We start from the raw sequence: 25,809 nt of genomic DNA, 5'->3' as shown, positions 1-25,809 counted from the left end.
GGCCAATTACTGCACACGCCAACACAATGGAGCGATTGTGCGCAAGCGGCCAGCCACTGCAACCGCCAACACAATGGGTAGAGAGGAGGAGGGGAGGTCTAATACACATGATAGACAAAAGCACGAAAATGATGATGGGTACAAACTTAGGGGGAGCTCATCAGACTATGGTAGCCAATGAATGGAACGTATCGGGAGGGAGGGGGGGCGGGGGGGCGAGGCCAAAAGGGTGGGCGACGGACGTGGAAGCGCTTGTGCGCAAGCGGCCAATTACTGCACACGCCAACACAATGGACAGAGAGGGGGAGGGGGGGTCTGATACACATGCTAGACAAAAGAACGAAAATGCCCATGTTTATACCAATGCTGGCTGAACAATGAAGAGAGTACTGTTAAAAATAACTGGGGATGTTAACACTCGGTAAAGTACAGTAAAATAGTGCCTGTCAGATAAGATGGTCCAAAAAATTGTGATTAAGTCTTTTTTGCGTGGTTGATAACATCTTTCCAATGATTACTAAGTTTGTACCCATCATCACGGTTGAAATTATGTCTGTGTTTGTATATTTGTATGGCATTATTTGTAATCCCGCTCAAGGCCAACACCAGTGATGGGTTATCTGAACCGGTCCTGGACCTCCCGTAGGTCCACTCGGCCTCAAATGAGTACCTGGTGCAGTGTGTAAACATCACCACTAGGGAGACAAAGGCCACTCATTGTACCGTGTGGGCCTTCATAGGTGCTTACTAACAGCACTTTCCCCAAAAGTCTGTTGAGGATATACGGGGGTATCGTGTCTTTGTAATAGTATATATTGAACTTCTTTCACACCAACTGTGCTAATCGGAGGTGTATACGTGTATGGATGAGCGAGAGTAAGTACGGATGTCCAGTGAAAATGGGATGGTTTGTGCACTGAGATACAAACATAGCCACCAACAGGCTATTCACGGTCATGGCTAACATCAGTGGTGAGTGGATTAAGAACCAATTTTGGAGCTCTCTTAGGTCCACTCAGCCTTAATAAGTACCTAGGACGTCTTGTAAACAATCACCACTGCAGACACAAAGGCTGCCTGTAGGATTTTTACGGTTCAATGATAAAGACTATGGCTTTTAGAACGAGATCAAGGTACGTTTAGGAATCGTATGGTTGATTGTTAATACCGAAGGAGCATACGTCCAGTTTGATGCACATAGTCAAACTAAAGCACTTTTAGAATTCTTAGGTTCCCCAGTTAATGGCTAATGCTCACAGAGCCAGACTAAGGCATAACCATGGTCAACCTTGTCTATCAATCACTGTACGTGCAAACATAAACATTACGACTATAATGTATTCATTAGAAGATAATATATAGCACACACACTAGGGTATTTCACTATTACATGAGCTCCAGTGATATTACACGCGAGTATTATCCAGTGAGGATGATGTTGGCCAAAGTAACCATTGTAGCAGATGAATCAATGACTATAAGTCTTCTCTGTGATGGATGTCATCATCAGACTCGAGCCATACTGCATCACCGTTGTGATGCATATGGTTCATTGTTAATGTTGTAGGCTCATAACCAGAATAAGACAGCCTAATGATTCTCATTCATTCATAATGCTTGAAGCTGCTATATCCCTGCTAAGGCACAGTAAGGATTATTGGGGTTCAATGTTAATACTCGAGGCTCACAGAGCTAGACTGGGCTATCACTGTGGCTGACCATGTGTATCACTGTACAAACATACAGATACATTACTATAGCCCTTGTATTGCAATACCTCTACGCTAACATACAGCACACACACACGAGTGTAAATGATTATTACATGAGGTCTATTCACCCTACACGTGTGTATTACTGAATGAGGATGCTGTTGCTATTCTGCATGTGAGTGTTTTACACAGACACTATGGCTGATATGTTTAGGATTCATTTATTGGTACTTGAGGCAGCATGATACACACTCAGACACAGTTAGGATTCTTAGGGTTCTGTGTTAAACTCTGAAGCTCTCAGCATCAAAGGCACCCTTAGGATTCTGCATTAACATTCAGATGTTTGTTAGACAGCAAGACCAAGGTTTAACCTTGGTTGACAATGTAAATCACTACAACGGCAGAAAGGTAAATTACTATTGAACATGTATCAATACACCTACACATGAATATGTAATGCAAGCGTAAGCGAAGTTTCGCCGCTCAGCTCTGGGCCAATCAGACGGTCCGGAGTATTGGGGGCGGGTCCCAGTAATGTGGGCATATGGGAAGGTCCGCCGCCCACCTCCGGTCCAATCGGATGCCCGGAAGATCAGGGGCGGAGCCTAAGGGCGGAGCCGGGGGGCGCTAAGTGAAGGGCGTAATTTGGAAAGTTCAGAAAGGGCGTGGTGGAAGGTGGAGACAGGATGACGTGGGGAAGGGAATATAAGGGAGATCCGGAAGAGGCTCGGGGTCAGTTGGCGTAGTCACGGAGTGGGACCACGTTGGGTCATGGGAGGTCTCCTGCGCCATCAGCCACGTGGCTGGAGACGACTCCAAGCACACCCTCAGCCAACGATGTGCGGGAGCAGGGAGGAGTGTGACTGACGGGAAGGGTGCGCGGGGCGTGCAAGAGGAACAGCCGGTCCACTGTCGGGACCAGCGGAGTGTGAGCGGCATAACAAAGAATCAAAGAGAGATGGAGACCATGCTGTGTGTCGTCAACATCATTTATTACATTGGAGTCAATGCGGTTTGTGATGTCTAAGCATCTCAAAAAAAAAAATCAACCCGCACCTTCTTCTGATGACAATGACGATCTTACTCAAGAAGTGGCGGCCCCGCGCATGGAAGGCACGGAAAGGACGGCAATGGGCGACTTTGCTGGGGTGCAAGACGTCATCGCTGCAGCCGGGCCACCTTCGTCTTCGGGAGCCGAGGAAGGCTGGCGGCGTGTGGCGGAGCAAATTGGTTAACTGCGGGCTGTTTTGCTGAATTTGGTGACCCTGGTCCCACCGGCAATGGCCCCTGGACTAGCACGCGGCGGGCCGCTAGATGGGGAGACTTCGGGAGGGCCCGAGCCTTCCACCATTGTGGCCTCTGCAAGGCTTCCCGCCATCGCCGACACGTGGCAGGGCGCCGCCATCTTTGGCGTGGCCGCGAATGAACAGCGGGAGGCCGCCATTTTGTCTATGCAGCGTGGTGCAGCTACGTCTGGTGGAAGCGGCGGTGGGGGTCGCAGCCATCGCTTAACGTCTATAAAAGAATTCTGCGCTGGCGGGGACTGGAGCGCGTTTGCTTGGCGCTTTGATTCGGCCGTCCGCTCCTTCAGGTGGACGGAGGAGGAGGCGTTGGAGGCCCTGCCGTCGCTCCTTGATGATGCATCCTTAAAATTCTTCCGCTCCATTCTGGCTGAGAAGAAGGCGACACTGCGGGGGGCTTTCGAGGAGATGGTGGAGGCATACGAGCTTCCATCCGACGCTCACCGTAGATTCGTCCAACGCCAACGTGCGCCGGAGGAATCGCCCGTTGCCTACCGTGGCGCTCTGATTGCGCTGGCCATGGCCGCGTACCCTGACACTAAGCCCGATTTGCTGGAGCCATTGATACTCGGGAAAATATTGGAGCTGTCCAAAGACCTTGCCATCCCGATGCCCGTGCGTGGCCATGAGCCGCTATCCTCCCGATTGGCGGCCAAGTGCCTCGATGCACAGTTTAACTTGCGCCGCTGGGCGCAGATGGCCGCCTGTACGGGCGATCCTGCCGTTGATGGGAAACCCATAGGATGGGCACCGTCGCGGGTCGTCCTCACTCCGGATGATGCGGGGCCTGGCGACCTCACTGCTGCGGTGGGCCAGTGGGTTCCACGGAAGGGAACGATGGCACGCTCAGTGCCCTCGTCGGCACCTTGCCGGGACGTCGTGGGGGCCAGCCAGCGGGCCGACATGGCGTGCTATCGATGCGGCCAACTCGGCCACTTCGCGCGCCACTGTCGGGGTCGACCTTGTCCACCTTCTCGTCCGGAGTCCCCGCGGAGGACACGCCGTCGACGTCAGGCGGTGACCCTTGTCAGGCAAGTCGGTATGCATCGGACACCCGGCAAGGCCTGTCACTTCATTCATCATTGCATGCGTGTGATTCGGAGGCCTGTACTACTGGGGGGTCCGTCGTCGAGTCGCCTCATACGGTAACACAATGGCGGAAATTAGCTCGTCGAGTGGTTGCGGTCGCGACGGGGTCCTCTACCGTGCCGGGCTCTATTCAAGGGGTGGACGTGCGGATTTTGGTAGATTCGCGCGCGTCGGCCACTATCATCTCGGATGTAATTTTTCATCTTCTGTCCATTCCTGCGTTGCGGGTACGTCCGGCGTTCGATGCATGTATTGCTGCTAACGGGGGTAGTATGGGCATTGTGGGCAGGTAAAACGCACATTTCCATTGGGGACATATCAACTTCGGGGACGGTGTTGATTTCCAGGTCCCTCGCTGTGCCTTGCCTACTGGGTACCGATTTCCTTGCTAAGATGCCAATACAAATTCTGGTGGATCAGGGTTGCATTGAGTTGCCAGCAGGATGTAAGGTTTTCTTTTTGCCGTCACCATGGGCCCGTTCCGCCCCGGACCTTCCGGTGCAGATGTTGGCCGACGTCTCTGTTGATATTCCTCCGGGATCGCAAATGCTCGTTCCCCTGCGCTATCGTAAGCCCGTGCCTGGTGTTGACGGGACGGCGGGCGTGCTGCTGTCGCCGTCCAACACTGCTGCCGGCGGCCTAGCGCTGGTTGCACCTCAGACAGTTGTTCGGCCGGGTCAACCTCCATTTTTACAAGTTCTGAACGGGGGTGCAGAAAATGTCTTGGTGGCGGCCGGCACGGTTTTAGCCCATGCTACTACCGCGCTCACGGCCCATGCTGAGGCTGATCGGCAAGGTCTTGCAGCGGGGGTTACAGCTTCAGGATCGTCGGACGATTGATGGATCGCCGAGTTGTGTCAGAAGAACACATCCCTGACTACACACCAGAAGTCCGCGCTCCGCGCGCTGTTGTCCAAATATTCCGATGTGTATAGCAAAAATTATTTCGACCTGGGGCGCACCTCACTGCTTTCCCATCACATTGATACCAGGGAAGCTAACCCCATACATATTAATCTGCACCGGTTAAGCCCTTCGGAGAGGGATCATGTTTCCGTTGCTGTGGACTGTTGTATATGTCGGATTATGAAATTTTGATAAAAATAATAAAAATTAATGAAATGTTGAAAAATGCGTAAATCGCATAAATTATGTTAATGTATGTTATCCAGAGTTGTATCATCCAGAGTTGTATCAATCAGGATAAAACGATTATCTTTGATTAAACATTTACTGAATATCGTAGTGTGTTTATGTTAAGTTAGGTCTCCAAATTCTTATCTCAACGCAGGTTACAGTTCTTATGAATAAGACAGTTTTGCATGGACTTGGAAAGAAACAGTCGTCATACTTCTGTTTTAAGCAAATTTTTATTCTAAACAAACCTATGACACTCTAACATGCAAAGGCAAAAGTATACGTCAATAGATTCATCGGCAAGATTATATTTGTTAACGAAATGTTTGACAATAGTGGGTGGGTGCGTGTGTTCGTGGGAGAGCGTATCTGGCTCTGCTTTAATTCATTCTTCGGCGAGACTCTATGACAACGAAACAGGTTTGACATGATATTCTCTCTCTGTAAACGTGTCGATTCGCAATGAGGATTTCGAGAGTTTTAGTTTGCATCGACGAATTTATTGGTCGTTTATGCGATAAGAGAAACGAAAATGAAAAGGCAAGAAAAACTTCACACTTTTATTACCGACGGATTCTTAATTACTCAGAGGGCCATGATTCCTCATGGCCAGCTGGTGTTCAAACTTTATAATTAGTCTTCTGATGATTGTCTAGGGTTGGTCCCATTGTGAGAGAGGTGGATTGTCTCTTGGATAAATTCTTGCATGCCCCGGGGAACGTAGATGTGTGTGTGTGTGTATGTGCTTCCTTGAGTTTGTGAGTGGGAGAGGTGATACGACCGACTCGGAGATTTCCTCTCCCCGTGCGGGTTGCAGCTGCGACTTTCTCCGCTGGGAGATGAGCGGCGTCGGCCCGCTGCGGTTCGCGGAGAGGCTTGGTCGCGGGGTGGAGCCTGGCGGCAATTGGCGGCGCTTGGCGGCCCTCGGCGCAGGCACCCGTACTCTGTGACTCTGATGGCGCGGTGCCGTTCTCTGTAGCTCTGACGGCGCGGCAACGTTCTCTGTAGCTCTGACGGCACGGCGGCTCGTTCGGCAGGCTCTGACACTCTCTCTCTCCACGGCTGGATGACGAGTCGGTTCTCGTTGGTGCTGGCCGATCTGTGTGTGCGTATTAAACACACGGCGCCTTCGATGGCACTGTCCTCTTCCTCACGGCCGTTCGATCAGGCTTGGTCGACGCTTGGCGATTTCCGCCCTTTCTCCAGGTTGCTTGCTGGTTGTCGCTCTGGCGATGAACGATGCTTTCGTTCGTTGCTGGGTGGACGTTGGATGTCTTCGTTGGCTCCAGAATGATAACTGGAATCTCCGTCAGCTCGGCGGCTCAGTATAGCAATTCTTCTTAGGTGGTGCAGACCTCAGCTTGTCAATGCATGTCGCTACTCCGCGAACATCGCCATTTTGGATGACGAGAGAGCTCCTTCATTGCTGGGTGGCGAGACGAGGTGCGACGCTGACCCCCGGTGGTATACCCCCGGTGGTATATCGTTTACGGGATTTGCCTAGGCTTATATCGGGAAAATCCACCCTGTTTTTTTTTTAGTTGTTCAAAAGGCCGGAACCATATAATTATTTTTTGTTTGTGTGCGCGGACACATCTGCGTCCGTGTGTGTGTCCGTGTGTGCGATTTATTGGAGGAATAAAGTTTTTCAAAGAAGCAGCTGTCCGTAATAATTCTGGAAAGAGGGTGGGGGGGGGGGTTTCCTCGCGAAACGGCGTTACATATGAGTCATCAAACTAAACCAGACTGACGATTCGCATTCGCACCGAGATTGCAAAATCATAATCAACGTTTTGGGTTTGGATTATGAATAATACTGGTCGTGAAAGCCTACGCGTTAAACGAGTTATATAATCCCTTACCTTGCTCTGGCATTGTTCGTTTTTGGTTTGGAAGTTAATGAGACTCACTTTACTATTATAGTATTATTGTAATTTGATTGTAAGTGATTCAAGGTATGTGGTAGCCGTGTTCACGGTATTTCTATCGTGGTTTGATTTCTTTACGGGGAGATGATATTTGCTCGTGTGCACAAATCTTGCTGTCCGTGCTGCGGGAAGACAAAGACGGTCGGGCTCCTTCGTTGGAGCACACTGCAGTCCTGCAGCCGTACTTGCGCGTGTGTTTTTTTTTTATAGAGGTATCTGTTGAATTCCTTTCTCGAGCCGTTGCCCGTGGGCCTTTACCCGCTCGCCATGAAACTTTTATGAGGGCCATTTCCATGCTTTGTTAGTGCCTGCTTTGTGGCCGTTCCTCTCGGGAAGACAAAGACGGCTGTGAGCCCCCTTTCCCTGGAGTGTTGCATGTTGGTTAATCATGATAGACTTCTCCGCCCTTAACTCTCCTAGGAGATCCTCTCTAATTTCATACTTATTTGCTTTGTGTTTATTCACGATTTGTGACTTAGCCTGTTATTATTTTATCTGATATCCCGGGGCTAGGGAATTTGTTTTTGGCTTAGGAGCAACCCTGACTGCCATAATTATTCTTTGATGCTTTGGTCAGGCCGCGTAGAAAATTATTAAAGGTAAATAATATCAGTATTGAATTCACAAATGAGGACTCACGACCCCCTGGTGCAGACTGTCGTCTGGTTTTCCATTGGAGTGAGGATTGATAATGTTTGCCTTATCTTCATGGCTAAGTTGGTAACTTTGTTTAACTAATATAGCTCAAAACCCGTCTGTTTGCTTCCCGGTTGCCAATTTGAACTTTTTTGCCGTTATAAAAAAATAATTATATATGTCTCGTGGCGCCTATTGCTTGTATTGTGAGGGGGGCTTTTGAAGTGTGGTTATTGTCTTAACACCCTCTTGAAATTACCCCCCCCCCCTTTTCCTCTGGTGTGCAATTCGGGGAGGTATTGTGACATTTTATGTCTGTCTCTTTCATGCTTTATGGCATTTTGAAGCGAGGTGCGCGTGCATCTGCCCGTGGAAGCGTGGAAACAGGTTTTTTTTTCTTTTCCTATGTTTGCTACCAAGTTTCCCCCGTGTCTATTAAAAAAAGTATTATTGGCAGAATTATTCTTAATATAAATTTTTGATGAAGGGGCATAGATACAACAGGACGACATGCTGGCCGCTGACATCATCTCTCCATCCAATAGTCCATGGGGTGCTCCGGTTGTTCTTGTGAAAAAAAAGGATGGTAGCCTTCGCTTTTGCGTTGATTTCCGGAGGCTGAATAAGGTATCTGTAGCGGACGCGTACCTCCTGCCGCGTATGGATGATTCCCTCGATGCCTTGTCTGGGGCGAGATTTTTTTCGACCCTCGATCTTTCCTCTGGGTTCTGGCAGCTCCCCCTTGACGAGTCGTCGAGGGAAAAAACGGCTTTCCGTACGCCTCAGGGGCTCTTTCAGTTTAATGGTCTCCCAATAGGATTGAATGCCACTCCCGCTACATTCCAACGGTTGATGGAACTGGTGTTGACCGGGCTCCAATGGGACACGTGCCTGATATATTTGGACGACGTCATTGTGTTTAGCCGCACGTTCGAGGAACACCTTCAGCGATTGGAGGCCGTTTTTGCTAGGATGCGTTCCGCAAATTTGAAATTTAAGCCCAAAAAGTGCCACCTCTTGCAACATTACGTGCGCTATTTGGGTCACATTGTCAGCTCGGATGGAGTGGCCACGGACCTGGACAAAACGGTGTGCGTTCGGGATTGGCTGACTCCTACCTCAGTGGGGAACGTACGTCGATTTGTTGGGTTTGCATCCTATTACCGCCGATTTGTGATAAATTTTGCTTCGATCGCTAGGCCGCTCCACCTCCTAACGACGAAAAATCAGAGGTTAAAATGGGGCCCGGAGGAGGAAAAGGCGTTTCGCGGCCTACGTGATCGATTGGCGTCAGCACCGACGCTGGATTACCCTGATTTTTCTTTGCCTTTTATTTTGGATACAGACGCCAGTGATACGGGTATTGGTGCTGTCCTATGTCAGTGTAAGGGCGGCGTCGAACGCGTTGTAGCATACGGGAGCCACGTTCTCTCTTCGACAGAGACCCGCTATTGCATCACCCATCGAGAATTATTGGTTATCGTTCATTTTGTTCGCCAATATTGGCCTTACCTATACGGCAGGAAGTTCATTGTGCACACGGACCATGCGGCATTGCAATACTCTTTGAAAGTCGACCAGCCCTCGGGCCAGCTGTCGCGATGGTTGGAAACTTTACAGGAGTTCTCATTTGACATTCAGTACCATAAGGGTTCTCATCAAGGTAACGCGGACGCGCTCTCTCGACTGCCGCATGATTCCGCCTGCGCGTGTGCCTCGGGCACAAATCGGTGCACGCGGCCCCCTCAGCCACTTCGGCCTGTCATGTCCGCAGTGGATAAGTCCGCGGACTCGACCTGTCCTGAGCCGGCTGATTAGGTTTTAAACTTGCTGCTTTCCATTTGGGTCCGCGAACAATTGTTGGATGATTCGCTTGCAGCTTTTCAGGGTCAGGCAAGCAAGTCTAAGGGGTGCCCGTCGTCGGATGGGGTGCCTGGGGCGGCTCTCCGGGACGGATTGCTTGTGTGGAGGGATGATTTGCGGGGCCGTTGGCGCCTGGTCGTTCCATTGTTGTTGCGGTATGAATTGGTTTAGGTCCTGCACGCTGAAAAGTTGTTGCATCTCGGTGTGCAAAAGACCTTGTTGATGTTGCAATGTGATTATTTTTGGAACGGAATGATGACTGACGTCGTCGGACACAATCGAACATGCTCCGAATGTGCTCGTCGGAAACCACTTAAAACAGCCTTATGTTCCTCCATTGCAATCGATTAAAGTGATGTGGGTTAATGAGTTGGTGGCATTGGATATTCTTTCCTTCGTCCGCTCGGGGGAACAAGTTCTTGTTGGTCGGGGTGGCTTGGCCCTTGCCCGACCAGTCGGCGTCGTCCATCACGGATGCATTTTTATACGGATACGTGATGGACAAGGGGGCGCCAGAACGATTGCTCACGGACCAGGGGCACAACTTTTCATCCAAACTGTTGCGGGGCGTGTGCGACGCTTTGGGCACTAAGAAGGTCCGGACTTCGCCGTACCATCCACAAACGGATGGGATGGTTGAGCGGTTGAACCGGACCCTGTCGGCCATGCTCTGCCATACGGTTAGCGAGAAGCAGGCCGATTGAGATTTGCATATTCCTGGAGTACTCTCTGCTTACCGGATGGCACCGCATGCGTCCACGGGGTATTCGCCCTTCTTTTTAATGTACGGCTGCGAGAATGTGCCGCCTGTTGATGTACAGTTCGACATGCCTGCGAAAGGTCCTGAGAAAACCCTTCCCGAGTATATTCGCGACTCCGTTCGTCGCGTTACGGAAGCGCGGGATGCAGCCCGATTGGCTACAGCCAAGACCCAGGCCCGGAACGAACGGTGTGCCCGGCGCTCCCATCGTGCATCGCCTTGGCGTGTGGGGGACCTGGCCTGGCTCCACTGCCCACAGGTGCCGGTAGGGACCTCCCCTCAATTATACAAGCCCTGGCAAGGTCCGGTGGTATTGATTGATGTTCCTAGTCCCCAGTCCGCACACGTCCGGGTGGGGTCGCGCTGTTGGTATGTCCACACGCCCCAATTGAAGCCCTACGTAGCCCCTCGTGTCGATGCGTCATCTCCTAAAGTTGCCTTGCCAGTGTCTGATGCGTCCGACGCACCACCACCCTTGCTTGTTCAACCTTCAAGCGCGCCTGTCGTGCCTCCTGTAGGCGTGCCGCCAGTGATCTTATCAGAGACGAGGGATTCTGCACCGGACGGGCCTCCACCAGCGATGGAAGATCTTGATTCCGTCGCTTTTCAACTCCCGCCGAGGTTGCAGTCGGAAGGAGCTCTGGTTCCCACCCTCCCTGATGCACGGGATCCTGTGGTGGACGAGCCTCCGCCTGCGGCGAAGTGTGATGATCCCGCCGCTCTTATGATCCCTGATGCACATGTTTCTGTGACGAACGGGCCTCCACCATCGGCGGAAGATTCTGGTTCTGCCGCTCTTCCAACCACGTCCAGATTGCAGTCTGCGAGGGCACCGGCTCTTGTGAGGGATGGGCCGACGTTCCATACTAGATCCAAATCCCTTCCCTTACGTTGATCGTTGTTGTTATTATTGTATTGTTCTGTTCCGTCTGTTCGTGTTCGTTGCAGTAACTCTGTCGCTCGCATTATGTCTGGTCCTGATTCAGCCGGGACGACTGGTCTTTTACACCGGGGGGGGGGGGGGGGGGGTGATGTAATGCATAAGCGAGGTTTCGCCGCTCAGCTCTGGGCCAATCAGACGGCCCGGAGTATTGGGGGCGGGGCCCAGTAATGTGGGCGTATGGGAAGGTCCGCCGCCCACTTCCGGTCCAATCGGAGGCCCGGAAGATCAGGGGCGGAGCCTAAGGGCGGAGCCGGGGGGGGGCGCTAAGTGAAGGGCATAATCTGGAAGGTTCGGAAAGGGCGTGGTGGAAGGTGGAGACAGGATGACGTGGGGAGGGGAATATAAGGGAGATCCGGAAGAGGCTCGGGGTCAGTTGGCGTAGTCACGGAGTGGGACCACGTTGGATCATGGGAGGTCTCCTGCGCCATCAGCCACGTGGCTGGAGACGACTCCAAGCACACTCTCAGCCAACGGTGTGCGGGAGCAGGGAGGAGTGCGACTGACGGGAAGGGCGCGCGGGGTGCGCAAGAGGAACAGCCGGTCCACTGTTGGGACCAGCGGAGTGTGAGCGGCATAACAAAGAATAAAAGAGAGATGGAGACTAAGCTGTGTGTCGTCAACATATTTTATTACACGTGCTTTGTGGCGGTCTTTGAAGCCATGTAGCGATTTCCACAGAATCTCATTCGCAATCTTCCCCCTTTTCTCTTTTGTTTTTGGGTTTTTTATTACCTTTTATGGCTTATCTCCGGCTGCCTGGTCCCGAGTGTGAAGGGTAGGCTGCTGTGTGAGGGTGGGTTGTGCCTCACCCTTTTTTACTTAAAAATAAATATTCGGCAGAATTATTCTCAATATAATTTTTTGAAAAAAGGCCTATATATACAAAAGTGTACATCAATACACTATCACACACATACACGAGTGTACATCACTACACTATCACATACACACACGAGTGTACATCACTACACTATCACACACACACAGTGTACATCAATACACTATCACACACACAGTGTACATCACTACACTATCACACACACACACACGAGTGTACATCACTACACTATCTCACACACACACGAGTATAGATAACTACACCATCAAACACGAGTGTACATCACCACAGTAGTGGAGCATCTGAAACGGTCATTAGCCTCCCCTGGGTCGACTCAGCCTCGAGTGAGCAGCTGGTGTGGTGTGTAAACGTCACCACAGGGGAGACAAAGGCGGACGGGCGTGGTGTTGGTCAACCCCACCCACCTCGTGTGCCTTGCCAGCCTTCACAGGTGCTCACCAACACCACTTGCCCCTACAGCCTGTGAAAAGTGACACACGGGAGATGTTTGTGTTTGTTGTACACACACAGCGACGCTCCGGCGGTGTTGATATCCACTCTGCTGCTGCGATCCACTGCCTCCCACGGGGACTACCACACAGTAGGGCTGAACGATTAATAGATTTCAAATCGAAATTTGAAACAATGCGATTATCAAATCGCAAAGGCTGCGATTTTTAACGATTTGAAAAGTCCTATTATTTTCTTATTGGAATTGTTTCAATTTGTCTTATCATCACTTTATTTAATTTAACAATTGCTCTATGTTTGATCGTTCTATTTCAATTTAAACATATTAATAAATACATTTTGGAAGCAATTCAAATATCTTAAGTTCTCATCCTTGCATTAGCGTATATAGAGCAGTTCATATTTTGATGGTTTAATGTGGTAATGCTCCATCACGTGGTTTAAATCTATTACACAGTAAATATTGAACTGAAGCTTGACTTAAAAAATATAATAGCAAATCAAAGAGCAATCGCAATATCTGTCAGAAAAATCGCAATTAGAGATTCTCCCCAAATCGCCCGCAGTGCACCCCACCTCCTCGTACCTCGGAAAGCCCCGCATGGGTTGGGCCTGGGGAGAGCTCGCACGGGCGGCCACCACCCTGCGTAGAAGGTGCTATAGGCTGCGGGGCTACGTGGCGGGGCAGCAGATGGCGGGGCAGACAAACGAACTGCTGTACTGTACTTCTGTGCTCTCGCCAGCCGCGCCGCCTGCCTTCACCAACGTGCGGTGACCGCGTGGTGAAGTATGGTCAAATATCCCCCGCAACCCGCACGGTATAGGGAAGCCCTCGTCCAGCAGTGGATTGACAAAGTGCCCGTTACATGTCATTACACCGATAGCTACGCATTACATTGTATAAAATGCTCATTATGAATTGAGCTATTGTACTGTACGTACGTGTTAGTGCACGAGTGCTTTTGTTATATTTGTGCTGTTGTTACACGGCTACTGTTATTATCATTACTGCAGACGGACGCTCACCGACTCTGAACCCAAACTCGGCCTACAACAACCTCCAGATTTCCTCGGATCTCAGGACGATGACGCGGACCGCTGTCTCCCAGGGTCGACCCGATCACCCACACCGCTTTGATGTCTTCTACCAAGCCCTGTGCTCGGAGAGCTTCGCGTCGGGTCAGCACTACTGGGAGGTGGACGTGGGGGGTGTGGCGGGGATCTGTGAGGTTGGAGTTGCATATGGGACGATCGCACGGAAAGGAGGTGGTAAAGAGTGTGAGCTGGGAAGGAACGACTCATCCTGGGTTTTATGTAAAAATAACAACAGCTGCTCAGTGTGTCATGGTGATGTAGCGACCTCAGTGACAGTGAGGGATCCTCCCCGGAGAGTCGGATGTCATCTGCACTGGGAGGCGGGGCTGCTGTCGTTTTACCGCCCGGACTCCATGGAGCTGTTGCACTCCATTCACCACTCGTTTAGTCAACCGCTCTACCCCGCACTGTGGGTGGGTGGTGTTGGTAACTCAGTGACGATTCTGGATCTGAGTCGTGCGTCCCGATAGCACGGAGTTTGAGCAGCACAGAGAAAAGGGCACAACGCACAGACTGACGCACACAAAGACACAGATCCCCATGCAGCCTTAACAGACTGTTGGGGCAAGTGCTGTGAGCGAGCACCAATGACGTCCGGCACTGCACTCGAGGGGGTGGGTGGCCAACACCACGCCCGGCCGCCTTTGTCTCCCCAGTGGTGACGTTTACACACTGCTCCAGCTGCTCACTCGAAGCTGAGTCGACCTAGGGGAGGCCCATGACCGGTTCACCAACACCAGTGACGATTATCCGATTCTAAGTCGACTGAGCATCAAATTAGTACCTTGAGTAATGTGTAAACATCGCCATTGGGGAGACAAAGGCGGGTCAGGCGTGGTGCAGGCCACCCACCCCCTCGAATGCCATGCCGGCCTTCATAGTTGCTACCTGCTACTAACAGCACTTACCCCAACAGTATGTTAAGGCTACACGGGGGATCTTTGTCTTTAATGTATAGATGGGCATGTGCATTGTGTGGGGTGGAGCGGTATGGCAGTGGTTTGCGCACTGGTGGGGGAGGGCGGGGAACACTCTCCACACTCTCTGCGCTCAACGCCGAGAGTGCGGAGTTCCACCGCGGGCGTTCTGGGAATACGCGTCACGTGACGCTACGGGGTGACGCGCGGCGTCCCCCTCGCGGTCACTCGTTTGATGGGTAATAAACCAGGGGTGGAAATGGGATAGCATCACTATGGGGAGACTACTAGTTGTGTGTGCCGAGCGTTGCTGGGCGAAAACATTTTTGTTATAACCTGGGTTGAGGGACTCCTCCACCCACACAAAGTAGTTTTTATTTTACAGGGAATTGACAGAGAGAAGCCATTTTAAAACCTAGTAGGAGGGCTTTCGCCACCAATAGTTTACATATTAAAGGTTTGTTTTGTTTAACGTTTTAATTCTCTTTGGACTTCCAGCCACAACCTTCGATTAATGGGATAACGCCTTCCTCTGCTGACAAAAAATTTAACTGTTTCTTGACTTGGAAGTCTGTCAATTAATTAAGCCTGCTTCAAATATACAGCAGCTTTCAGGGTCGTAATCCAACCCACGACCTCCTGCATACCAGGCGAGTGAGTTAACATCTCCGAGTTACCGCGGCGCCCCTCCTTAACGTGAGACACCAATCCGGTGTAAAATAAACCTCGAGTCTCAGGCTGTTTAGCAACGCGTAGATGATTTGAGACGCATTGATTATATCGTACAAGTTGTGTAGTTGTGTGAACGCGAATCGCATTGTGCTCTGGGCTGTGGGTGAGATTTATATTTGCTTCATTGCTCGCATGGGTTTGACTTGCTTTTTTCATTTTTGTGACCCAGGTCCCTCTTGTCAATGAGACTCATCTTGATCTCCTGAGTTTTCACCTCGTTAAATTAAAATTCAACTCGACTCGATCATCAGCATCAGCAGAAGTATCATCAGCAGCAGAATTAGTAACAGGAGCAACAGCATCAACAGAAGTAGCTCCATCATCATCAGCATCAGGAGTAGAACCAGCAGCATCAATAATAAAATCATTATCAGCAGTAACAAAATCATCAGCAGCAGGAGAAGCAGCATCATTATCATCCCTCTTGAAACCGAGACTCATCCTGGTCTCTTGAGTTCTCACCTGGTTAAACAAATCGACTTTAACACGTAGGCTTTCGCGACCAATATTATCAATGATAAATGTTTATTGGGTTAGATCGTGTAAATAGACATAGACTTGATTGTGTTCTGGGTTACCTGTGAATTGTAATCACATTGTATTGTGGGTCAAGGGTCAATGTGTTATGGGTGAATACAAAATAAAATCTGAAAATCTATTTTCAAGATTGTCATCCAGGCTGTGAATGTGACTCTCTCATAGCTCAGACTGACTTGTGTAAACATGTATTATTTTGGGATGGTTACTGTTGTTGTATTTGTATATATGTTATATTATCGGAGATTACACCCGGGCACGGTTTGTAAATCTACAGCTTACGCCTTCACAGGTAAGTGCTGTCTGTAGTCTTGGACTACATACCATAGCGCGTCTCGTGGTATTTATAGCTGCACTCTCAATCAGTTTGCTTGTTCCTCATCACCATGAGCTACGATGATGAATGGATCTTGACTGATGGATGATGATGAAGAGCACGATGATGATAATGACGACGCTTAGTAATGATGACCACCACCCACTCACCTGCACCCAACACTTTCCTACCTTACACCAGCCACTCCCTAACCTAATACCCCCCCCCCCAGCCGTCTACAGAGACCCTCCCTCCCACCTGCCCACACTCACACCTGCTCGGCCCTACACCTGCCCATCCTGTCACCCTCCCCCCTACCCACCTCATGCATATTCAAGGTACCATTCCCGGCTGATCTCCCTCCTACCGGATCACCTGCAAACCCGCTCACTTATCCACCCGCACAAAGGCAAAGATCCCCCGTATAGCCTGAAACAACTGTAAGGCAAGTGCTGTTAGCGAGCATCTATGAAGGCCGGCATGGCACACGAGTGGGTGGGTGGCTTGCACCAAGACCTGCCGCCATTGTCTCCCGAGTTGTGATATTTAAACTACACACCAAGGTACTCATTTGAAGCTGAATCGACCTAAGGGAAGCCCATGACCGGTTCAGACAATGGTCAATGGTGTTGGTGGCCATGAGTGGGAATTGAACTTGGATCGGCAGGTTCACAGCACAGCGCACTAACCACTACAACACCAATCTCCACCTACACACACACCTGCTCAACCACCCACACGATCACCCTCCTACTCTCCCACCTGATCCCCCAATCATTTACACGTGGAGTTGGGAGATGATTTGTCAAATAATTAACAGTATTAATTTGACTATTTTTTAAGACAATTTTAAACAGTTTTGCTAAAATAAATCCAGAACAAATAAATTGCAATGATAGAGACGACATACTTTTTTTCAAAACCTTTAATAATACATTTTTATACGGTATGGTTTGGTGCAGAAACCCACAAAGCCTCACCATAGCCGACGACATCAGTCCAAGGGACAAACCATCACCGTTTGCCTGGCCACTCTGGGTTTTGTAGAAATCGCGACCCGTAAACTCCAACACCGCGGTGTAAATGCAACGCTCCTGTCTACGCAGGTGAGAGTCAATTCGTGTCTTGGTTCGTTGCTGCCGTGTGCGCTCCTGGGACAACGTCTCTCAGCCACAGCGAGCGGCTATCGGTGAGAAGCCACTAAGAGTCGTGGCGAGCGCAGCTCCCACTGAGAGCGTAGCGAGTGGACCTGGCTCCCGTCTGGAAGTGGTCAAAGCCGACCGTGTAATGTGTCTCACGTTGCGTCTCGACAACTGCGTGCGATACGAAGCTCGTGTCTGTGAACTTGACCACCTGAGCACATTTCCACGGAGTGTTTCGTGAGGCTTGTAACCTCGTGCTAAGTAATGTTGGCTTTCTTGTTCATCTCCGATGTTGTGATCGCCCAGGATGTTGATGGTTAAAATATTTAACCTGGAAAGTCGCTCGATTAAACTTCTCATTCGCAAGGGTGTCCAAGGTGTCAAGTGACACATGTGTAAAAACATCAATACAATTATTTACTATGCACTACATTTTGTTATATTTTATCAGGTAAGGCCAACTGAGAAATGTAGCTCTTTTTCAGAAACGATCTGGCCATCACAGATGATAGCTCAACGAAGTGGCTTATAATCACGTGGAAATGTATATCAGTAGCTTAATAATCTAAACGCATGATGTTGATTCTATATGTGGAGGGAAAACCCGACCACGGGGAGAGAGAAACACGCAATCTCCTAATAAGCAGCAGGCGTCGCGATCGAATTTACGACCTTCTGCAGACCAGGCGTGAGAGTTAACATCTAATCACTACAAATAAAAACGTTAAAATCTACATCTTACACGGTTTACGTTTATATACAACGTGAAACACATTGATACAGAGCCAAGAACAGGGGCAATGCAGCGCACCCACAAGCATCAGATGGCAGTCAAATGCACGCATGCGCAGTGCGCACTGCCGGTTCACGTGGGACGTTCTCTCGCCGTCACAAAATATCTCGACGCGTCCGTCAAATATCACTGCGTGGACCTTAAAGGTAACATATTAAACTACGTTTCAGGCAACGAGCCTATTCATAGGACATCATTGAGAGTTAAGCAGGACTGCGATTCTGAATGAGTGCGTGCGTGTTCGGGTTTGTACTCTGATGATCGTTGCTTTAGTGAATGTAAGGGTTTGGAATTGGTTTCCACGCAAGCGTTTCTCTTTGTTTGCACGTGGCAGAGTTTAGCGGATCAACAGCGAATAAATAAATAAATAACAACGCCAGCTTCTGCAGCGCCGTAGCATGGAGAGCCGTTCTCAAATCACCTAAATGTTTTGGCGACGCTGCGTTTGACAGAGGAGCACAAATAACCACATTCGTAGAGTCGCTCTTCAACTTCTCCGGGCTCGCGACATGCTGTGAAGAGGGGCCGTTGCTCGAAACGTCACCTGTTGTATACAGTACTACCTTATAAGACCACGCAGTGTCATGATTTAACGTGAGTTTTCTTCAATGTTAAAAATACGTGTGTATTTGCACAGATATATATTTGTGTGCATTTCAGTTTCTCCATGTGTCTATAACAGTGTAACTCACACCACCAAGCAGCTATGTGAGTGTGTGTTTATATTTATTACTCAGACCCAAGCGATGAGGTTGTCTATAACATGACACATCACACTATCTACTGTGTACAGCTCAGATACAGTACACTTGTGTGTAATGCTGTTTGCATACCCTCACCATGTACTATAGCTGAGTTATAGACAGTGCATAGTGTGTTGTATAGTGTGATGTGTAATGTTGTTACATACCCTCACCATGTACTATAGCCGAGTTATATACATTGCATAGTGTGCTGTATAGTGTGGTGTGTAATGTTGTTACATACCCTCACCATGTACTATAGCTGAGTTATAGACAGTGCATAGTGTGCTGTATAGTGTGATGTGTAATGCTGTCACATACCCTCACCATGTACTATAGTTGAGTTATATACAGTGTATAGTGTGCTGTATAGTGTGATGTGTAATGTTGTTACATACCCAAACCTCTCAACCCATACGGATTTACCCGTATTGTCGTACAGGGAAATTGAGTTAAAACATTTTGTTTGTCTATTTGTTTGTGATTCTCCCTTGTGATGGGGACTTTGTAGGATGAACGCTGAGATTTATAAGGGACACGGGGTGACCGATCACGTCTGGATTGGTCCGTAATAAAGTAGGGCACTGATAAGGGGTTGACAGCTCTACATACCCACACCATGTGCTAGATCTGAGCTGTTAACAGTCAACGTCGAGGTTATTGTGAGAAAATAATGAGAAGTAAACTCCTTGCTTCTTTTGGTAAAGTCAAGTAGATATTCTTTTACCGAAACAACCAAAGAGTATGGATGCCTGCAGTCACGAAAGCTTCAAATCAAGAACGATGAGAAGTGTCTGTCGTCCAAGTAAAAAGTCACATCGGTAATAAATCGCGCGTAGTGAATTGAAAGAGACATTGATGAGGCGTCAACCATTAATGGTGTACAACAACAACAGCAGCAGCAGCTGCTGCTGTGCGTCAACGAGCTGCACCACCCGCACGCCGTTCGCCACAAAGCGCTACAGACGCAGTCCATGGCGACACGGAGCCAAGGCGAATTCGTTGCTGCACTCCGGCAACATAGAAAGCGGTGGATAAAGCAAAGCACTTTCTGTCAATCACCCAAGACGCAGGGAACTACTGACTTTTATATTTATATTATATTTATATATACTGTGGATGTGCATAATGCAGGTTGTTTGGGTTAGATGGTTAGATGGTTAACCCCCATTTAAACTGTATAATGGATATTGGTCGCGAAGGCTTTACGTGTTAAACTACTGTGGATGTGTTATTCTGATGTACATCAGTTAAAAAATGCCAAATTAACATCTGTGACAATAACAAATCGCGTTACCGGTATCTGCGTTGACACATTGCTCACCGTAGCTGTTGGGCTGTTCGGAATGTACCACTGACTCAGCGGGGGGCGGGGGACAGCAACAATATCGCATTAACTTTTACTTTAAAACGTAAAAATGCAAGACACAGATTTATAAAATCACTGCAACTGTTATTGTACAATTATTAACAAATTACAACCTAAATCGACGGAATATGGTAAAGTTGTATTAGTAACATTGTGAAATAATGGAATAGAATCACCCCTGTGGTTGGTGATGGTTTCTCTCTCCGTGGGTTATCGCAAGACAAATCATTTTATTCAGGTTTGTTTTAAACATGTTATTGTATTTAAACTTTTAAATATAGAAACACTTTCTTTCGTGTAAACATCCCCGATTGTAAATGTTGTTTTGGCCAATCAACAGGCGGGAAATAATGAGCGCTAGCGTGACACACGCTGGTGCTTGTGAAAGCCAACGGCGTGAATCTACAGGTACATCTAGACAGGTTTGTGTGATGCGGGACTTCTTTTTACATTCCATAAACATCTGAGCACATTCCATGTCGGTACCTCGTGAGGTTTGTAACCCCGTGTAAAGTAATGTTACATCCTTGTTTCTCGTCTGCGAGCGCTGATACAAATACTCACCACTCACCATCCACACACACTACTCACCACTCAACATCTACACACCACTCACCATCCACACACCACTCACTATCCACACACACTACTCACCATCTCATAAGCACACACACTACTCACCACTCAACATCCACACACTACTCACCATACACACACACTACTCACCATCCACACACACTACTCACCAGCCGCCATTAACCAGGGGGAACATCTCCCCCAAGAATAAACCCGTTTCGCAGATATTCTGATGGAGATAATGAGACCAAGAAAGAACTGCAAAGCGTAAACACAGATCCTCGCAGAAGGAAGAGGCAATGACACAAACGTGAAAAAGGCAGCTCCAACCAACTCGCCCTCGCATTAATTTGACTCGCTTCTCCCTCCATTCATGACCTCCTTCAGCCACGAATATTGCATCAAGATCGTCAAGATCCTCAGATTGTGCATTCCTCACTGTCCCACGGTCTCTAGGCTACACACGTGGGGAGTGACGGTGCCTTGGCAATCGAGGCACCTAAACTCTGGAACTCGTTGCCCTTCGAGGTCAAGGGGACTTCCGAGACACTGCTCATCTTCACATCTCCACTAAAGCCGTCATTGTTTAAAATAGCTTTCTCTCTTTAGTGATGTTCAAATGTTCTTCTCACTTCTTTCCTTGGGTGATGTTCACTATTTTCTGCTTTACCATGCATAGCACCCCGAGAGCGATTGTTTAATGTCGCTTTGTACATGTTAATTATATTACCATTACTGAATGATTATGTAATCAGAAGAAATGCATTATTTAATTATAAAAATACAATTATTGCATTAGCGTCATTGTATTATAGCACGAGCATTTAATTATTATTTAAGTGTCTGTATGAAACAGTTATATAATTATAATAAAGTTATTAATACGTAAAAAAATCGCTCGATCATTATTGTATTATTATGATCAATTTCCAATTACATATTAATAAAATAATATAATACCATTATAGTACAATTATACTACTTAAATTATCATTACTTGACCGTCACGCCAGTTGATTCATGGCACAGGGTCGGAAACCTGTGGCTCCAGAGCAGCGTGTGGCCCTTTGAGGGACCGCTGCTTCGTGAGACATTTTATTTATCAAGGACCACCACCACCACCGTCTCTCGTACTCACACGTTCTTATTTATCAAGGACCACCACCAGCAGCACCGTCTCTCGTGTTCACACCACGTTCTTATTTATCAAGGACCACCACCACCGTCTCTCGTACTCAAATCACGTTGCATTGCGGTTCTTGAAATAATGAGTTGTTTGGTTCCTATTTTACTTACGGGTTTTTTAAAAACAAAAAAAAATATCTCTCCTTGTTATTTTGGTTTCCGAATCTCCTGGTTTAGGGGAATCGTTTTTTTACCTTGAATACGAACTTACAGCTGTGTGGTTTGCTGAGCAAAACGCACGGCCTCACCCTAGCGGGAATGTTTTGTTTACGTGACAAACCTTTCTCATTGATTGTGTCGGGTGGTGGCGGGTTTAACGACACGTTTATATTTACGCAAACTAACGCAAAAACACGTTTTATGGATAATATTGGTCGCGAAAGCCTACTTAGAATTTGAAATCTTTAATAAGAATTTACACGGTGTTGTTGATGGTAGAAAAACAGCCTCACCCTATCTGGTGTACAGTCTGTAGGACAAGCCATCACCTTTTTCATGGTTACCGTGGGGTTATTGTAAAAATATATCAATTGCGACTCTTTAACCTTGACACTGTGTGTGTGAATGTAACGCCACGTCTACACAGGTGAGTACGGGCTGCCGCGTGCAACATTCCAGGGCGCGTCTCGTGGTGTTTATAATTTTGCTGCAGGTGAAGTCAGTTCGTTTCCTTGTTCGTTGTCGCTGCTCTGTGATATTTTTACATCGCGCTGCCGTGGCTGGAAGATGTTAACTACCTCGCCTGGTATACAGGAGGTCGTGGGGTCGATCTCACAACTGACGCCTGTACGTGTACTTGGAGTTTGCATTCTCGCTGCCTGTGGTCGCGAGCATTTTTCTCCGGATCCTCCGATGATTTCCTTCACACTTAGAAAGTGCGTTTAGAGTGTTTGGCTGCTAGAAATGTTCACGTAATAAGCCACGTCTGTGAGTTATCATTTGTGGCCAGGTCGCTTCTGAAAAGAGCTATATACCTCAGTGGGCTTTACCTGGTAAAATAAAAATAGTTTTTTTATAGAATCGGCCAAACTCAGCGAGTCCAGGATGTAAAATCTTAACATTAACAATAGGTGATGAATATATATTTTTTAGGTTATTAGGATTTAAATCCTCGATTTTTTTACGCATAATAGGAAAATTGACGGTGAAAGTCACGTAGATAATGAGTTTAAATGAACCACGATGTTTGTTTAGCCAGGGGCTGTTCGCTGTGGTAATACGTGAGGCCACTCACCTAGGGACCCAACCACTAAACCACAAGCCCTCCCAGCCACTCTTCCTCCAGCCCTCTCTCATCACCTGCTCGCCCACGCTTCACGCCATCCTCCTGCCCATCTGTCTCCCCTCTCACCAAACAACCCCCCCTACTTACTCACTCAACCACCACCCACTCACTCGCACCTTCGATTAGCACGAATGGCTACGTAAGTTGCGAAATAAGTTCAACATACATACCTACCCACTCACCCACACACCCATTCACCCAACCACTCATCCACAAACTAAACCACACACCTTCGATTAGCACGGTTGACTACGTACGGTGACAAAGAATTTCAGCATACATACAACCACCATCCACTCAGAATAAAACTGTGTCGTAAGAATAAAAACAAATTGACAGATGAACAGAGGATGCATGAAGCCAGTAATAATATTAGTTGATAAAGGTTTAATACGATTAAAAACTGTGAAGCTTAAACAAACAGGCCTTGGAAAAATAAAAGGATAAAGACACAGTTGGGAAAAAAAACAAGTTCACCTTTACATCAGAATGTCTGTACAAGGTCCGGCTCCACGGCGGTCAAACCACTACTTTACAATGCTCAGAACTGGACTTTGGACAAATGAATCTCATAACCAAACTCTGTATGCGTTTGTGTTCATGCCTGGCATTGATTATGGTGCTTAAGCCATCAACTCGTTTCACCGGAGAACCGCGTTTATTCACAGGCGACTGCTTGGAATCGAAAGCTTGCATATCAGGATGTGTTATTTTTACGATTGTGATCATGTTCTTACAAAGTCCATTGTTGGCACTGGTTAAAGCCAACGGCGCGAATCTACAGGTACATCTAGACAGGTATGTGTGATGCGGGGCTTGTTTATACATTCCTAAAACATCTGAGCACATTCCATGGGGGTGCCTCGTGAGGTTTGTAACCCGTGTAACGTAATTAAAAATCCTTGTTTCTTGTCTGTGAGCCTTGATTAAAAATATTCGCCACTCATCATCTACACACTACTCACCATCCACATACACTACTAACCAGCTGCTATCCATAAGGGAGAACATCTCCCCCAGGAATAAACCCGTTTCACAGATTTCAGAAGGAGAGAATTAGACCTGTGGGACTAACCATTATCGCTGTGTCCCTGGCTGCTGCTGCTGGGTTTTGTTTGTACAAAAATTATATCACTTGAGATCAGTCAAAGCTATGTATGTTTAAATTATTCAACACCATACGGAGCCAACCGTGCTAATCGGAAGTGCAGGGGAAGGACAACAAAGTAAACACAAAAAGCAGGTTTAGCTATTACACAGTGCGTGACTGTAACGCCACGTCTACACAGGTGAGCCGAGCCGCCGCGTGGAACATTCCAGGGCTTGTCTCAAGGTATTTATAACTTCACTGCAGGTGAAGTCAGTTCATTTCCTTGCTCGTCTCCACTGTGAGCTGCTCACATAGCGTCTCCTGAACAGTACACACCTCGTCAATGGTAATCAACATCTCACGATATTATAAATATAAAATATTTTTGTTGAAATATATTCTCTGAGCCACAGTGAGAAACTATTTTGGGTGCATCCTTGGGTCATGGCGAGCGCAGCTCCCGCTGAGAACATGGACCGTGAATTGACCTGCTCCATCTGCCTGGACACGTTTGATTGCCCCTCCACACTCAGCTGCGGCCACTCGTTCTGCCTCCAGTGCCTAGAGAACGCCTGGAAGAAGACAGTCTCCTATTGCTGCCCGCAGTGCCGCAAGACCTTCCCTCGACGACCCCAGCTGACCAGGAACGTGACACTCGCCAACCTCATAGAGCAGCTGCGAGTGACTGAGACCATTGCTGCTGCTGCTGGTGGTGTTGTTTTCTGTGACCACTGCCCAGAAGGCAAGACGCTTGCAGTGAAGACCTGCCTCAAGTGTGATACATCCTTCTGCACAGAGCACCTAACGCCTCACCTGGAGAAGATTAAGTTTAATGATCACGTCCTGGTTTCACCAGATGTGAACCCTGAAGCACGCAAGTGCAAGAGGCACAAACAGGAGCTCATATTCTACTGCAAGCAAGACGTGAGCCTCGTGTGCACAGTATGTACAATCGCTGGAGAACACAGAGGGCATGATGTCGACACGCTGGAGGACGAGCATCAGACACGGAAGGTGAGGCCCACATGCCGACAGTGAGAACCACTGAGGTGCAGAAAAAACACATGCATTGAGATTATTTGGCTGCCATACATTTCCACAGGATAAGCCACTTTGTTGAGTTATAATTTGTGATCAGGTCGCTTCTGAAACATAAATTAATACCTCGGTGGGATTTGCCTGGTAGGATGGGGATCGTATAGTTGTATGTGTATGTTATTGGGTGATTTGTTTACCTTTCTTGTACTTTGCACTACTATCTGGTTTTTGCATAGTTTGTTCTTGTAACGTTCTTACCCACCCCTACTGGACATCTGTGAAAAAGAGCTTAATAGCTCATCTGATTCCT

General features: G+C 48.2%; 2 protein-coding genes across 3 annotated transcripts in view; both read left to right on the top strand.

Moving 5' to 3' along the window:
* The window catches only part of LOC144733042 (E3 ubiquitin-protein ligase TRIM11-like), a 101,275-nt gene extending 85,177 nt beyond the window's left edge, over positions 1–16,098 (top strand). The window contains exon 6 of the mRNA XM_078614773.1: positions 13,696–16,098. Coding sequence (XP_078470899.1) covers positions 13,696–14,246 — 551 coding nt within the window. The 3' untranslated portion in view covers positions 14,247–16,098. The remainder of the gene's footprint in view (positions 1–13,695) is intronic.
* LOC144733041 (E3 ubiquitin-protein ligase TRIM11-like) overlaps positions 1–25,809 on the top strand; it is a 54,138-nt gene that overhangs the window by 5,318 nt on the left and 23,011 nt on the right. The window contains exon 1 of one of the 2 annotated variants that reach the window (XM_078614772.1): positions 24,765–25,475. The exons of the other annotated variant lie outside the window; for it this stretch is intronic. Within the exon in view, the coding sequence (XP_078470898.1) occupies positions 24,906–25,475 (570 nt within the window). The 5' untranslated portion in view covers positions 24,765–24,905. Of the gene's footprint in view, positions 1–24,764; positions 25,476–25,809 lie in introns of those variants that run through there. 2 annotated transcript variants of the gene reach the window in all.

Source organism: Lampetra planeri, chromosome 45 (genome assembly GCF_965212315.1).
Source record: "Lampetra planeri chromosome 45, kcLamPlan1.2.h2, whole genome shotgun sequence".
Taxonomy (NCBI): Eukaryota; Metazoa; Chordata; class Hyperoartia; order Petromyzontiformes; family Petromyzontidae; genus Lampetra; species Lampetra planeri.
Note: the sequence above shows the minus strand (reverse complement) of the source record. Positions and strands in the feature narration are given on the sequence as shown.